The 15707-nt window shown below is 40.5% G+C and overlaps 1 protein-coding gene and 1 long non-coding RNA gene across 9 annotated transcripts in view; one reads left to right on the forward strand and one right to left on the reverse strand.

The window, feature by feature from the left end:
* PLD1 (phospholipase D1) overlaps positions 1-15707 on the forward strand; it is a 283505-nt gene that overhangs the window by 219394 nt on the left and 48404 nt on the right. For 6 of the 8 annotated variants that reach the window (XM_019959589.2, XM_019959595.2, XM_070803857.1 and 3 more), the window contains 2 exons: positions 6474-6591; positions 8910-14579. In XM_019959589.2, the coding sequence (XP_019815148.2) occupies positions 6474-6591; positions 8910-9134 (343 nt within the window). In that variant the 3' untranslated portion in view covers positions 9135-14579. Of the gene's footprint in view, positions 1-6473; positions 6592-8909; positions 14580-15707 lie in introns of those variants that run through there. The other 2 variants (XR_011570916.1, XM_019959584.2) reach the window with 1 other exon arrangement.
* Positions 11151-15707, reverse strand: part of LOC139176153 (uncharacterized) — a 111188-nt gene continuing 106631 nt past the window's right edge. The window contains exon 4 of the long non-coding RNA XR_011560621.1: positions 11151-15502. This is a non-coding gene — a long non-coding RNA (uncharacterized lncRNA). The remainder of the gene's footprint in view (positions 15503-15707) is intronic.

Consider the following 15707-nt stretch of genomic DNA (forward strand, 5'->3'; position numbering starts at 1 on the left):
CTCCTTTGTCCATGGGATTTTCTAGGCAAGAATACTGGAGTATAGATTAATATAAAAAGAGCTGATGTCTTTATAATATTGAGCCATCCTAGTGAAGAACAAGGTATGTACTTCAGTTTCTTCAGCATTTTTATTCTTCAGTAATGCTTTAGGATTTTCATTATTGGAAGCAGGAGTACTTCTGCTTTATTGACTATGCCAAAGCCTTTGACTGTGTGGATCACAACAAACTGTGGAAAATTCTGAAAGTGATGGGAATACCAGACCACCTGACCTGCCTCTTGAGAAACCTGTATGCAGGTCAAGAAGCAACAGTTAGAACTGGACATGGAGCAACAGACTGGTTCCAAATAGGAAAAAGAGTACGTCAAGGCTGTATATTGTCACCCTGCTTATTTAACTTATATGCAGAGTACATCATGAGAAATGCTAGACTGGATGAAGTACAAGCTAGAATCAAGATTGCCAGGAGAAATATCAATAACCTCAGATATGCAGATGACACCACCCTTATGGCAGAAAGCAAGAAGAACTAAAGAGCCTCTTGATGAAAGTGAAAGAGGAGAGTGAAAAAGTTGGCTTAAAACTCAACATTCAGAAAACTAAGATCATGGCATCTGGTCCCATCACTTCCTGGGAAATAGATGGGAAAACAGAGGAAACAATGACAGACTTTATTTTGGGGGGCTCCAAAGTCACTTCGAGTCCCTTGGACTGCAAGGAGATCCAACCAGTCCATTCTGAAGGAGATCAGCCCTGGGATTTCTTTGGAAGGAATGGTGCTAAAGCTGAAACTGCAGTACTTTGGCCACCTCATGAAAAGAGTTGACTCATTGGAAAAGACTCTGATGCTGGGAGGGATTGGGGGCAGGAGGAGAAGGGGACGACAGAGGATTAGATGGCTGGATGGCATCACTGACTCGATGGACATGAGTCTGGGTGAACTCCGGGAGTTGGTGATGGACATGGAGGCCTAGCGTGCTGTGACTCATGGGGTTGCAAAGAGTCGGACATGACTGAGCGACTGAACTGAACTGAAAGTCACTGCAGATGGTGACTGAAGCCATGAAATTAAATGATGCTTGCTCCTTGGAAGGAAAGTTATGACCAACCTAGACAGCATATTCAAAAGCAGAGACATTACTTTGCCAACAAAGGTCCATCTGGTCAAGGCTATGGTTTTCCAGTAGTCATGTATGGATGTGAGAATTGGACTATAAAGCAAGCTGAGCGCTGAAGAACTGATGCTTTTGAACTGTGGTGTTGGAGAAGACTTTTGAGAGTCCCTTGGACAGCAAGGAGACCCAACCAGTCCATCCTAAAGGAAATCAGTCCTGAGTGTTAATTGGAAGGACTGATGTTGAAGCTGAAACTCTAGTGCTTTGGCCACCTGATGCAAAGAACTGACTCATTTGAAAAGACCCTGATGCTGGGAAACATTGAAGGCAGGAAGAGATGGGGACAACGGAGGATGAGATGGTTGGATGGCATCACCGACTCAATGGACATGAGTTTGAGTAAACTCTGGGAGATGGTGATGGACAGGGAGGCCTGGCGTGCTGCAGTCCATGGGGTCACAAAGAGTTGGACACAACTGAGCTACTGAACTGAACTGAACTGAAAGATTTTTGTTGTTGTCCTTTTGGCTTTTTGCTGACTCTATACATTTCGTGATAAGTTTGTCCCTAGGTGCTTTATTTTTCTTGGCTACTTTTAAACTGTCTTAAAGCGGCAGTTGTTCTTGAACAAGCATTTTCACTCTTCCACAATAGCAGACACAAATAATCCATTAAAAAGCACCATGAAAACCTTATGTTGATTTTAGCTCTTTTCACTGGGAAATATTCTCAAAGATAAACGTTGTGACCTAGAGTCGAGCCATTTTCCCCCTTAAAAAAATGCAACTTCAATCCATTTCCCATCTGGTTTATTTTTGAATGGAAATAGACACATTTCGATGTGGCATCAGTTCTAAATAGAATCAACCATCACAGTACTGCACTGAATATTACAACTACATGCCAAACAGTTCATTAAGTCCTAGAAAATTATCCAGACTTTACAGATGTAGCCATCACTCAACAGAAACCAGTAGCCACACAGGTAGAGGTCAGAATCAATGACAGTGGTAGACATGAGCAGTGGAAAGAACAGACAATTTTCTGCGCCTTTCCTACTGTCCCACTGATAATGTAAACAATAAACATTCAATAATTGCCATTTTTCACATCAGCACAAAATCAAATTCATTTTCTCTGAAACCTTAATCCCCAAATACCCAGGGTACTTCATATTATATTTACTGTACTTTTTAATATAAATGTTTAATAATTAAACTGACAGGCAAAATAATTTATTACTGAATATTATCTGTTATAGGCTTATATAAATACTTTTTCTACTCACAAGTTCTAAACTGATAACTTGACAGACACATTTCCTCCTCTTGTTCTCATTTAAAAGCGAAGTCACAGAAGTATTCTTTTTTGCTGTTTTCAGCTGGTTAGACCCGACCCAAATCAAAGACATTATTATAATTGGCTTATTGTTGTAACTTGCACTGTCCTTCAAATTTGACACAGTTAAATTTTGCTTTGGGTCTTAAGAAGCAGCAGCATCTGTGCAAACATCATCCTTTAGGATCTTTTTTGAAAGTTATCCCTGTATAGTCTGCATGTGTGTGTTCGTGCTCAGTTATGTCCAACTCTCTGCAACCCCATGGACTGTAGCCCACAAGGCTCCTCTGTCCATGGAATTTTCCAGGCAAGAATACTGGCGTGGGTTGCCATTTCCTCTTCCAGACGATCTCCCGACCCAGAGCCAGAACCCGTGTCTCCTGCCTCTCTTGCATTGGCAGGTGGATTCTTTACCACTGCACCACCTGGAAGACATAATTTGAAGTAGAAGTAGAATTTCGAGGTCATAAAGCTCTAAGAATCATAGTGAGCCCAGGTGCCAGATTCATTTGTTTTAGATAACTTTTAAATTTTATTTATTTATTTTTTTGGCTGCACCACTTGGCTTCTGGTATCTTAGTTCCCTGACCTGGGATTGAACCCAGACCCTCGTAGTGAAAGCACCAAGTCTTAACCACTGGACCACCAGGGAATTCCCTTTTAGAGAATTTTTATATGACAGAAAAAGGGCAGACTAAAACTAAAGTGAGATGCCCTTTTATCCCCATAATCTGACTGAGCTTTTTTAGGTATTGGTAATATTGGAGTTGACTGGGGAGAACACGCATGGTAAATATTATATGTGTTGGAACAGTCTTTCCTGAGATAAATTTTGCATAATGTTTGACCCAGGAATTTTAATTTTTAAATTTCTCTGAGTGAAATAATCATAGAAATTCACAAAGTAATTATATGTGATGAATAAATTATGTTCATTATAGCTTTGTTTATAATAATGGAAAACTGGAAATAACCCAAAAGGTCATAATAAAAGAGCTAGTTAATAAATTTTCACATAACTGGAAATTCTGCAGTCATTAAAAATGATGATGTAAATCTACATATTTAAATAGTAAGAGGGTAACAGCATTGTGATCTCCACCCTGTTAAATCCAACGGTTGGTTCTCATCAGAATTTAACACTGTTTTGATCCAGGCTACTCACCCTCTGGCTTTTCTGCAGCCTCACTGACTACTCCTTCTCTCCCCTACTGTTGAGGTCCTCTTCTCTGTCTCTACTCAATCACATGGCTTTATGAGTATACATATGTGGACAATTCTCAAAATTATATCTCCAGCCAAACCTTCTCTCCCAAACTCCAGATTCATTTATCCAACTGCCTACTTAGTATCACCACTTGAATATTTAATAGATGTCCCAACAGGTTCAAAGTTGAATTCCTGGTCTTCCCTCACTAACTGACTCTACCCACAGAATTCCCCATCTCAGCTAATGGCAACTACCTTCATCTAGTTGCTCAAGCCAAGGCCCTTTTAGTCATCCTGATGCCTGTTTTTGTCACACTCTATGTCCACTGCATCAGCGAAACCTGATCTCCCCACCTTCCTCTCCACTGCTCAAGCCACCATCATCTCCCACCGAGATCACTGCAGTGACTCCCAACTGGTCTCCGTGTTTCAGCCCTCACCCTGCACGGTCTATTCTCAACACAGCAGCTGTTTTTTTAATATGTCAGTCAGATTCTGCCACTCCTTGCTCCAGTGCCTGCAGTGCGTCCCAATTTCATGCAGTGTAAAAGCCAAAACCCTTCTGAGACCTGTTTCTCCACTTCTGTTTCCAGAATAGCACAAGCCTTTGTATTTATTCCGTGAACCTGCCAGGCATGTGAGCAAAGGGCTTTGGACTCAGCTTAGATTCTAGCTCTGCTAATAAGATGTCTCCAACCTTTTGTTTCCCATTTGCAAAATGGGAATCATGCACTATCAACCTCACAGGAGTGAAATAGACGTGCTTTTTAACTCTCAGGCTTTATGTAAGTACAAGAGCTCTTACCATTTTCAAATATGACCTCTGAAATTTGTCTTGCTTTGCTTGAGAATTTCTTATTATTTCTAGTCCTCTGTTTATATTTGATCAACTCAGACAATCTACTGCATGTCTTCTTTTATGCCAGGTACTCTGGGGATATGAGACTAACTAAATCATGTTCTCTCAAATAATTTATGCACCAGAACTGAGAGATGGGCCTGTTAAAAGCAAAAAGTGCATGAATATTGCAGGTGTTCTGACAAAAACAAAGCATGTGTGAAGACAGTGTGGGGGACATAGGAAGAAAGATTGACCAAGAGAAATAGGAAATGGGAGAAGGAGGAGCCATAAGAAGTTGTTTAGAGGCAACCTTGTACTGAATCCTGAAAGATGGTGGGTGGGGAAGGAAAAGACTCCCTGACTACTCCCGTCTCATCCTCTTAAAGCACACCTGCTATTTACCACATTTCAACCAATTCCTTCTGAGGGTGATTCTTTATTCGGTGTTGATCTTACCCACCAAATTTAACTCCACCCAGAGAGGCTCCATGTCTTTTGTGTTCATTTCTATACCCCAGAGTTCAGCATAGTTCTTGGCCCAAGGGAGGGAAGAGGGAAGGTTAGAAGGAAAAAAGGAGGGTAAGAAGGTTGGGTCTTGGTTAAGAGCACAGGTTTAGGAGTTAGGTGATCCAGGTTGGAGTCCCAGATCGACAGCTTATTAAGCTGTATGACCTTGAAAGAGTTACTTAAACTTTCTGTGCCTAGTTCCCTTTTCTGTAAAAGGAAAATAATAATAGTTGTTCCCTTTTCATTATTTTTTAATTTTTTTTAATAGTTACTTCCTCATAGGCTGTTGAGGATTTACTAAGATCATTTTTGGAAAGGGCTCAGCATATTGGCTGGCACATTCTTTGACTACCACTCCTATCTTCCAAGGTCCTCACCCTCCTAGTCCAAATTACAAGGACTCTCTTAGAATGAAATGAAGGTCTTTCTTGTCTAACAGTTAAAGCTTTCAAGCATTGTAACAACTTGGGGTTTTTTGTTTTATTTTGCAACTTAGAATTTTTTTTTTCATAAAGATACACAGTCTTTTTTTTGTATATTTATTTATTTTTAATTGGAATATAATTGCTTTACAATATTGTGTTGGTTTCTGCCATATATCAACATGAATCAGCCATAGGTATACATATGTAGTCTCCCTCTTGAACCTCCCTCCCACCTCTCACCCCTTCCCACACCTCTAAATTGTCACAGAACACTGGTTTGAGTTCCTTGAGTCATACAGCAAATTCCCACTGGCTATCTATTTTACATACGGTAATGTGTATATTTCCTTAATTCGTCCCACCCTACTCTCTCAACTCATCCCACGCTCTCCCTCCCCTACTGTGTCCACAATCTGTTCTCTGTGTCTTCATCTCCATAGTGAAAAGGGAAAGTGAAGTTGCTCAGTCGTGTCCGACTCTTAGCGACCCCATGGACTGCAGCCCACCAGGCTCCTCTGCCCATGGGATTTTCCAGGCAAGAGTACTGGAGTGGGTTGTCATCTCCATTACTGCCCTGCAAATAAGATCATTAGTACCATCTTTTAGATTCCATATACATGTGTCAGTATACAGTATTTGTTTCTCTCTTTCTGACTTACTCCAATCTATATAATAAGCTCTAGGTTCATCTACCACATTAGAACTGACTCAAACGCATTCCTTTTTATGGCTGAATAATATTCCATTGTATATATGTACCGTTGCTTCTTTATCCCTTCATCTATTGATGGACATCTAGGTTGCTTCCATGTCCTAGCTATTGTAAATAGTGCTGCAGTGAACATCGGGGTACATGCTGTCTTTTTCCCTCGTAGACACACACTTAGTCTTAATGGCTTCTTTTGATTTCCTTTTTTTTTTTTTTAAATAGGCTTGTATGGTTGAGTGCCTGAATTACTGTACCATTTGAAACAGTGCCTGCAAACAAACTGCTTTTGTCTCAGTTACTCATTCAGGAGGACATTTATATTTCAGGGTTGTTCTCGGCTATCTTTCTGACCCGAGTGAAGACATTCAGGATCCAGTGAGTGATAAATTCTTCAAGGAGGTGTGGGTTTCAACAGCAGCTCGAAATGCTACAATTTATGATAAGGTGAGATTTTCGTATCCTTCTCCTTTTTAAATTGAATTACATCACAAAAGTATATCATTATTTCTGCATATTATTGGTACAGAGTATTCTTAACGAGTGTAAAAACACAACATACCTCCAAATTATAATCAAATAATTCTTTGTAGACATTAAGAAAACAGAGTCAAAAAGAGCCATGGATTATGGTTTAGAAGAGACTTGAGTGGCATTCTGGTCTCAGATTCCAGAATCCCATCATGAGCATCCTTAGCAAGTGGTTACCCAGACTTTGTACATGTCTAGAGATAAAAAGAAAAAGCTGCTGCTGCTAAGTCACTTCAGTTGTGTCCAACTCTGTGTGACCCCATAGATGTCAGCCCACCAGGCTCTCCTGCCCCTGGGATTCTCCAGGCAAGAACACTGGAGTGGGTTGCCATTTCCTTCTCCAGTGCATGAAAGTGAAAAAGTGAAAGTGAAGTCACTCAGTCGTGTCTGACTCTTAGCGACCCCAAGGACTGCAGCCCACCAGGCTCCTCCATCCACGGGATTTTCCAGACAAGAGTACTGGAGTGGGGTGCCATTGCCTTCTCCAAAAGAAAAAGCAGATGGGATCAAAAAATGAGTCAGACCTGGGTTCAGCCCAGCTCACACAGTTGCTGGTCGTATGAGTATGTGTATAGTAATTTCATGTTCTGAGCCTTCCTTTCTTTCCTCTCTTATAAATTGGAGGGAATATTCATGAGGTGGTCATGAGGATAAAAAATAATCTGTTAAATGTATTTAGTACAAGTAGATTATATCCATTCTAATGACGAAGCTTATTAATAATGAGAAACTTCCTCATTTGGACAGTTAAATGTATTTAGCACATAGTAGATTATATCCATTCTAATGATGAAGCTTATTAATAATGAGAAACTTCCTCATTTGGACAGTTGTAATTTTGGAAAGGTGTTTTAAAACCAACTTCATCTGTTAGGGAAGCCAAATGGCTCTTCTAGTACGTTCCATCCATTAGTGATGACACAGGGTGTGCAAGAGTTAAGAGTCCCCCACCCCTGGACCAGGTTATGTCATGAAGTAGCTAGCTTTCTATCACAGAAAATGTTCAAGCTGAGATCCATTGACTCTATCATATGAGTGTCCATCATAAACAGGATAAGAGGGCATTCTTCTTCTGACTTCCAGACTCCCTTCAGCATGGAAAATTCATCTATAAACACAAAAATTCATGTTTCTAATGAAACAACAACTATCTACATAGACCTATTTCATACTGAGGATGCAAGGCCATGATTAAATAGGTCGTGTGTGTGGAGTATTTTTAAAATGCAGGGCACGGCCTAGTTTGGATCCTGGATTGGGAGAAATAACAGCTCTAGAAGACATTTGGGGAATAATCAGATCTGAATATGGACCATGTATTAAATGACATGAAATTGATTTCCTGAGGCGTGAGAATGGTATTGTGGATATGTAGGCACATGTCCTCATTCTTAAGAAATGCATGCTGAGGTATTCAGGTGTGAAGTGTTATGTGAAACTTATTTTCAATTAGCAAAATACATGTATAACTGATAACTTTAAGTACAGGTACTGACATGAACATTTTTCAAAATAAAAAGTTAGAGAAAATATACAATTTTTCTTTTAGATGTGAACCTCCAGTGAAATTCAGGGATGATTATTATCCAAAAAAATTAACCTTAAAGTGGGCTATCACTCATGAATCTGTGGTCAGTCACAGGATAATGCAGATTAGATATGCATGCGTGTGTGCTCAGTCACTCAGTCATGTCTGACTCTTGTGACCCCATGGACTGTAGCCCACCAGGATTCTCTGTTCATAGCATTCTCCAGGCAAGAATACTGAGAGTGGGTTGCCATGCTGTCCTCCAGGGGATCTTCTCCACCCAGGGATTGAACCCAGGTCTCCACCATTGGCAGACCAATTCTTTACCACTGAGCCACCTGGGAAGCACCCCTCCCCCATAGATCAGATATAGGATCTATCTTTTTTTTTTTTTTCTTCATACTGCATAGTATATAGAACTTCTTCAGCTAGGAATTGAACCCATGCCCCCTGCATGGAAACACGGAGTCTCAACCACTGAACCACCAGGGAAGTCCTCTATGATTTTTTTTTTTAATGGAAGCAAATCTAGCACTCTCTGTAGCAAATAAAAGAAACAACCCTTCAATCAGGTCTGTGATGTAACATAAAACTAATATATGTTTCATAAAACATAGGTTTTGTCTGTCAGAATGAGTATTTTCCAGAAAGGGGATATGCTCTTTTTTAAACTTATCACTCAGTTTCCTATTTGCATTTTAATCAGGTGTTCCGGTGCCTTCCCAATGATGAAGTACACAATTTAATTCAGCTGAGAGACTTTATAAGCAAGCCCATATTAGCAAAGGAGGATCCCATTAGAGCTGAGGAAGAACTGAAAAAGATCCGTGGGTTCTTGGTGCAATTCCCCTTTTATTTCTTGTCTGAAGAAAACCTACTGCCTTCTGTTGGAACCAAGGAAGCCATGGTGCCCATGGAGGTTTGGACTTAAGCATTATACTTGTTTGCAGCTCAGAGACTTCCACTCTGAAGAGTACACGTCACATTCTGACTTTCTGGAGACCTAACAGACAAAGCCAGACCCACAGCACACATCCACCCCTTGGACTGCAACACTTCGGGTTGACTTGGAAGGGCTACAGTCACACTGATGTAAGAGCGATGAACATCGGCATGGCCTTATAATTCCTCGTGCCTCTCCTTGTGAAAAGGGGACTGCGTTCTTAGGTAGCATATACCCAACAGCATCAACACATATTTCAATTCCGTGGTGTATATCAAAGTGCATTTTCTTTGCTAACAAGAATTTATCTGTAACTGATCTACATTGCCAAAAGTTGTCTGAACCTCCTTAGTCTCCTCTGACCCTCACACATGCAGCTGTTGTTTGCTGGACGTGCCTTCATCTTGTAATCCATACAGGCTCTGTTTTACAGAGTTTTTATTGCTAGAAGATGTTGTGATGCTGCTCTGAGATTCTTGAAGGTTCCATGGGATGCTCTGCCCATCTGGTCCTGGAGTCGCGGTGTGCTCCCAACCAAGGATGTGGTCCTTCTTCCTTTCCAGTGACTGAAAGGGAGGACAGACCTTAATCTATACAGCAGCCCATGTTAGGTACTTTTGATAATATTGACAGTATGTATCTTGACATGACAGAGCAACAGGAAGGAATTAAATTTGGTTATTACAGCAGAGATTTCACTTTACCTCCAAAGCCACTGACAAGATGTATTCTTATGATAATCAGGGCTCACCGGATCAGATTTGAAAACATGTGTAGGATATTGGATTACACAGCAACCCATAAAACTCGAAGACAGAGCATACAGCCTTCAGAAATCACCAACATGTTGGTGGGAATCAGATTCAGATAAGGAAAGAACATTTCTTACAGTCCTGTAAAATTTCCTGCCATCCTTAGCTGCTGGATTGATTGAAATTGGAGTTTCTACATTTCAAAATAAAACCAGCAAATACAACTTGTCTTTCAAGAGAATCAGGGGCTTCATAACTCATGCCAAGTGAATGAGTATGAGCCCAGCCTTATTTGACATTCAGCTCTCTAGCTATGCTACCTTCTAGAAGAAAAATTGATTGTAAAATACATGTACCATCTCTTGTATTACTAAATAAGCATTAACATTCCACTAGAGTTCCAAAGAGGTTAGGATTATTTATTAATTCACACTATCCTCATTTGTGAATTGTTCAGGAAATCCATTTCTCTTTTTTGGGTGTTAACATACCCTTTGATACCCCATAGCTCTAGTTTTATTAAGCAGAACCACTCTTACAACTTGAAGAACTAATGTGGGTTCCCAACAGGCCATAAAGTATGGTATAGATGGTGCTTCCCTGGTGACTCAGACAGTAAAGAATCTGCCTGCAATGCGTGAGAGCTGGGTTCCATGCCTGGGTCAGGAAGATCCACTAGAGAAGGGGATGGCAGCCCACTCCAGTGTTCTTGCCTGGAGAATCCCATGGACAGAGGAGCCTGGCAGACTATAGTCCACAGGGTCGCAAAGAGTAGGACACGACGGAGCGACTAACACTTTCACTTTCACACTTACACTGGGTGCAATAATTACACCTTTATGGGTTACCCGGACAGAATCTTGTCCAAAGAAGTGAGGACCCATGCCTGTTTCATAGAGCTGATGGTCCAGTGGAAAAGATTAAATAGGAACATAAAGCCAGTGAAACAGCATAGTCAGTTAGCAGGAAAGAGACAGTGTTACATACCCACAAGAGAGTTTTACAAATGAGGTGAGACTGTGTAACCAACAATGGAAATTAATATGCTTTTATGGTGGCCGGAGATGAAAAAATGGCTTCATTCTATAGCCATCACAAGTAAGACGTTTGCTATTTATGAAGTTTAGATTGGCATTTAAAGTGTTGAGTGTATGTGGAATACCTAAGGATTTCTTATATTTTCTTTTTAAACGTTCTTTTAATTGTAGAAGAGTCAAAAGACTGGCTCTTGAAAGGGCCCTTTCTCTTAAAAAAAAAAAAAAAAAAAGCACATAACACAACCTCTCCCCATTTTATAGCTGAGGAAACTGTTAGCTGATGGACCCTTGTTAGTTATGGACTAACAACCCTTGTTATTTGATGGACTCACTGAAGTTCACCCATTAGGACTAATGACATTGTTGCAGTCCACTGCTGGCCTCTCCTTTCACTCATCACTGCCCCACAATGAGGAGATGCATTAAATAGATTTCAGAGAGGATGTCTCTAAGCTATTTTGAACCCTGTGATCTTATGGACTTATGCGCTTGTCCATCTCCCTCAACTAGAATGGAAGCTCCATGGGGCAGGGACTTTCCTGTGTTTTATTCATATTGTTATCTCCAGAGCTTGAAACAGAGCCTGGTTCATAGGAGGTGCTCAGTACACGTTTGTTGGATGAATAAAGGAGATGGAGGAGAGAGCTAATGAAACGAAAACCTTATGGAGTCTCAGACAAGAAATCTTCCTGCTATTGCTAAAGAAACTGTTAGCAAGGTTCTTTTCTACTCAATCTTCTCAAAGGCAAGATGTTTATCTGCAAAGAGAAGGGCTACAAGATTTATTTGGGTAGATTTTATGGGAAATTCAGGGCCATAGTTCCTTGCTTTGCAGTGGCAGTTTACATAGCGCACCTTTCTGTAAAAATTGCATGGGCTGTGGACACAAGATGCATGACCTAATTACCCATCATTCTCTGACACCATTACTACCTACTAGAAGTTCAAATACTTTAACATTGCAGTGTCTGATATAAACTTTAAAATGCAAGGGATTTAGCATCTTGAAAAACTATTATGAATCTGTACAACATTTTAAATTGACTATAATCTTTTGAAATTACAAAAGGTAATTACAGCCTTTAAGTACTGTACCTGAGATCCTGATAATCTGTGTGATAATTTTTGCTTTCAAGAAGGGAAAAAAAATCTGTGATTATAAGAAGTGAAAGGTAGAAAGTGGTCATGGCCTATTAGAGCTATTCATGCTGGCCAAGCTTAGTCATTGGAGGACACTCAGCACAGCAGGTCCGGCGCAGGCGTGTGCTCTGGAGCAAGTGTCCACTCGGTGACTCACCCTCCAATGGGACTGTCTTCTTTTTCAGCTGTAAAGCATCACAGAAGGGCTTGGAGAGCTGGTCATTAGATAATTGAGTGACATATTGTAAAACAAAACAATGATTTTATTTTAATAGCATCTTTGGAAAAAAACTTTATCTCTAGGTAATCAAAAATGTAAGCAGTTAATCTCTTATGTATTAATGGGAAAATGTAATATATTGTGAATTAACAGTCTTCCAGATGAAAACAGCAAGCCAGGAAATCTTTTTTAGCAGATGTAAGATAACAGGCAGAACAGGTTATGAAGACCCTGCACTTCTTTCTGCCTCTCCTCATTCCTTATTCCTTATTCCACTGGTCCCATCCAGAGCCCTTCCTTATTATGGAAACCATTTTAGAGGACAAGAAAGAGCTTTCTGGGGAAAAAAGAAAAAAACCATGAGGCCTCTATAATAAATTTTCAGTTTAACTCACACTTTCAAGTGAATGACAAAATATTACTATTTTTTAACAGAGGTAATGGTTCTTTTTAACATTTCTGATCTGATGTGGCACGTGAGCATTCCCAGATGCCTGTCACCCTCTGGAGAGGGGCTAAAGAGGACTCTTCATGTCTTCTCATCCCTCTGTATTCTCTCTTTATGAAATAAGCAAATGTTATGGGATTTTCAGTGTGCTTAGGAATACAATTTTATTCCCTTAGAAGATCCTCTGAGGTCAATTAATACTGACAATTTGGAGGTTTAAGATGAGTTTTACCAGGCATCAGTTCAGTTCAGTCGCTGAGTTGTGTCCGACTCTTTGTGACCCCATGGACTGCAGCATGCCAGGCCTCCCTGTCCATCACGAACCCCCTGAGTTTACCCAAATTCATGTCCATTGAGTCGGTGATGCCATCCAACCATCTCATCCTCCGTTGTTCCCTTCTCCTGCCTTCAGCCTTTTCCCAGCATCAGGGTCTTTTCAAATGAGTCAGTTCTTTGCATCAGGTGGCCAAATTACCAGGCATAGGCCTTAAGAAATTCTTGAATCTAGAAATTCACTGGAAAAGGAATTCACCATCTATCAAAAAGTTGCAGGTGAAGAATCAATGGATTTGCCTTATGTTTAGGGGAGGCAGATACCATCATAAATGCCTAATGGCATTTAATTCACATGTGACATATTACTAGGTTTGACTTCAGATTAGAAGGATTCATTAAAGGAACCAAAAATGCTGTGACTGAATTTATTATAGGTTATCTTAGTTTTTCCTTTATATCAGTTTTAAATTTTAACTTAAAAACAGAAAGTTAATCTAAAAAAATGAAAATTTGTCACACTAATCATTTTAAACTTTTACGTTTTAAAGTCAGAGACTGGGATGGCCATCCAACCAAAATGTAGGCTTAAATATTCTTTTTTATCTCCAGCAACTCAATTGTTAACTTCATTCTAGATACACGCACTTAAGTGAATGTTGTCCTACTTCTGCTCAACACTGGGAAATATAACATCATGTTCTCCTAAGGTATATTCCACTTGGCTTCATCACATAAAATGGTCTGGGTCAAAACTACTGATACTCTTCCTCAGTCATTCTAAAAATTCATACTAGAGTATTGTAGTTGGAGCACATGTCTCTGACACAAAAACCAAATACGTATTGATGAACATTCACCCATTCAGAACATTCAGGTATTCTGGACAGAACTCAGGCACCTAGCTTCACCCTTATGATGGGCCTTGGCAAACTAAGACTGGGCCTCCTGTTTTTGTAAATAAAGTTTTACTTGATTGCAGCCATGTCCATGCCATGCAGCCATGTTTACATGCCGCATGACCAAATGATCTGCAAATCCAAACTACTTGCTATCCTTAAGAAATGTTTACTGATCCTTCCTCCAGAGAGCAGAGAATGTCCAGTTAGAATACCTCAACCAAACAGATTTGAGTGAGTTTTATTCTCTTCCATGAACAAGGTCTTCAACTCTTCCCTATCCCAGAGCCAGCATTCTATAATAGAATAATGGTAACAAGGTCAAGTTCTTTCAGGAATGAAAAGTCATATGAGTTTTGGTTCTGAAAGAGTTATTGTCAACTCATGCAATCTCCTCCCAGCTGAGCACTCAATATGAAGCACTGTTGATAATGTTTTTTAACTAAAGTGTTCAATGAGGATGGATAGACCTAACGGTTTGTATTCAGAATGAGAATTGTGAACTCAAGAAACTCAGTCTCCCTGGATTTTCCTTCTGTGAAGCCCTGGAAATGACACATGTATCCATTCTCTGCCTCACAGTCAGTGCTTTCGATGCCGATTCCCTTAACTGACTTTTAAAATGTAAATATTCATTAATTAAGCAATTAAAAGTGTGAAATCAGCCGTGTTCCTCTCTTTGAAAAGAAGATTCCTTCTTCTGCACATGAGGTTTTTAGAGCCAGTACGATGTAGGTCTGAGCTGGAGACAGAAGTGTGCACCCTGGAGCAGGTGTCAGAGCCCCAGCGTCCCCTGCCATTCCCAGTCCTTCTCACAAGCTTCATGCACGAGTCTCAGCAGCACCCAGAAAGAGAAAGAAACAGAAGCCCCCCTTTTGCCCCCTCCTCTTTCAATTACTACCTATTCCCTGAAAGGCGACCACTTTCCCCAGGTTTTAAACAGAGATTAGTTTTGCCTATTTTTGTACCCCGCTGGCCTTTTCAACAAGGACACCCTCAGCCTTATCTCTACTAGGCGTCTTGCAAGCTCTCTTTGGCTTCCAGGGGACTGCTCACATTTGTAGACTCATCCTGGGCTCCTCTCTCTCCATTTCACTTCTTCAGGGTCTGGCTTGTTCTTCCCATTCCACTCAGTGCTCAGGTGATCCAATGGCTTCCCTGCCATCTCTCTGCTCACCTGCAGGCCTGCTCTCCCTTCTAAGCTCCAGACACATTAGATGTCTGAGCAATAGCTATCTCTACTTCTCCACATGGGTCCGAGAGAGCGAGTAGAGAGGCAGAGAGAAACCCATCAGAGGCAAAGCCGCAGCGTGGAGACCTGCCCTCTGCAGCACAGGTGACCTCAGAGGTCGGGGGACAGCCTGTGTGGTGAGGCATCAACAGTGCCCCCTAGAATGGGCCTGTGGATTTGTTTTCATAATATAGTAATTCTTATTCTAGAAGCTTGTAATTTCTTTGAAGACAAGGGTCTTCTTTCTTCATACTTCATATAGGGCTTGTCACAATGAGTAGCACATTGCTCAGGTTATGTGGAAAGTGATTTGAAAGCTTTCTTTGCTCGTGGTATGTGAGATTCATCAGGCCAATCTGTAAAGAGGATGAGAACATAAAGAATTGAGTTGTTTTATGTTAGAATGGAGGGGTAAGAAGTAGATTTCTAAATTCCTCTTTATATTTACAAAGTCTCAATAACTTTTAAAAATACAGTTTGAGCTGTCATAATGGGAACTATAAACATCATCAAAATCACATTTGAAAGATTAAAGAAAATTCAATAGTTTTTCCAATGATA

Source organism: Bos indicus, chromosome 1 (genome assembly GCF_029378745.1).
Source record: "Bos indicus isolate NIAB-ARS_2022 breed Sahiwal x Tharparkar chromosome 1, NIAB-ARS_B.indTharparkar_mat_pri_1.0, whole genome shotgun sequence".
Lineage (NCBI taxonomy): Eukaryota > Metazoa > Chordata > Mammalia > Artiodactyla > Bovidae > Bos > Bos indicus.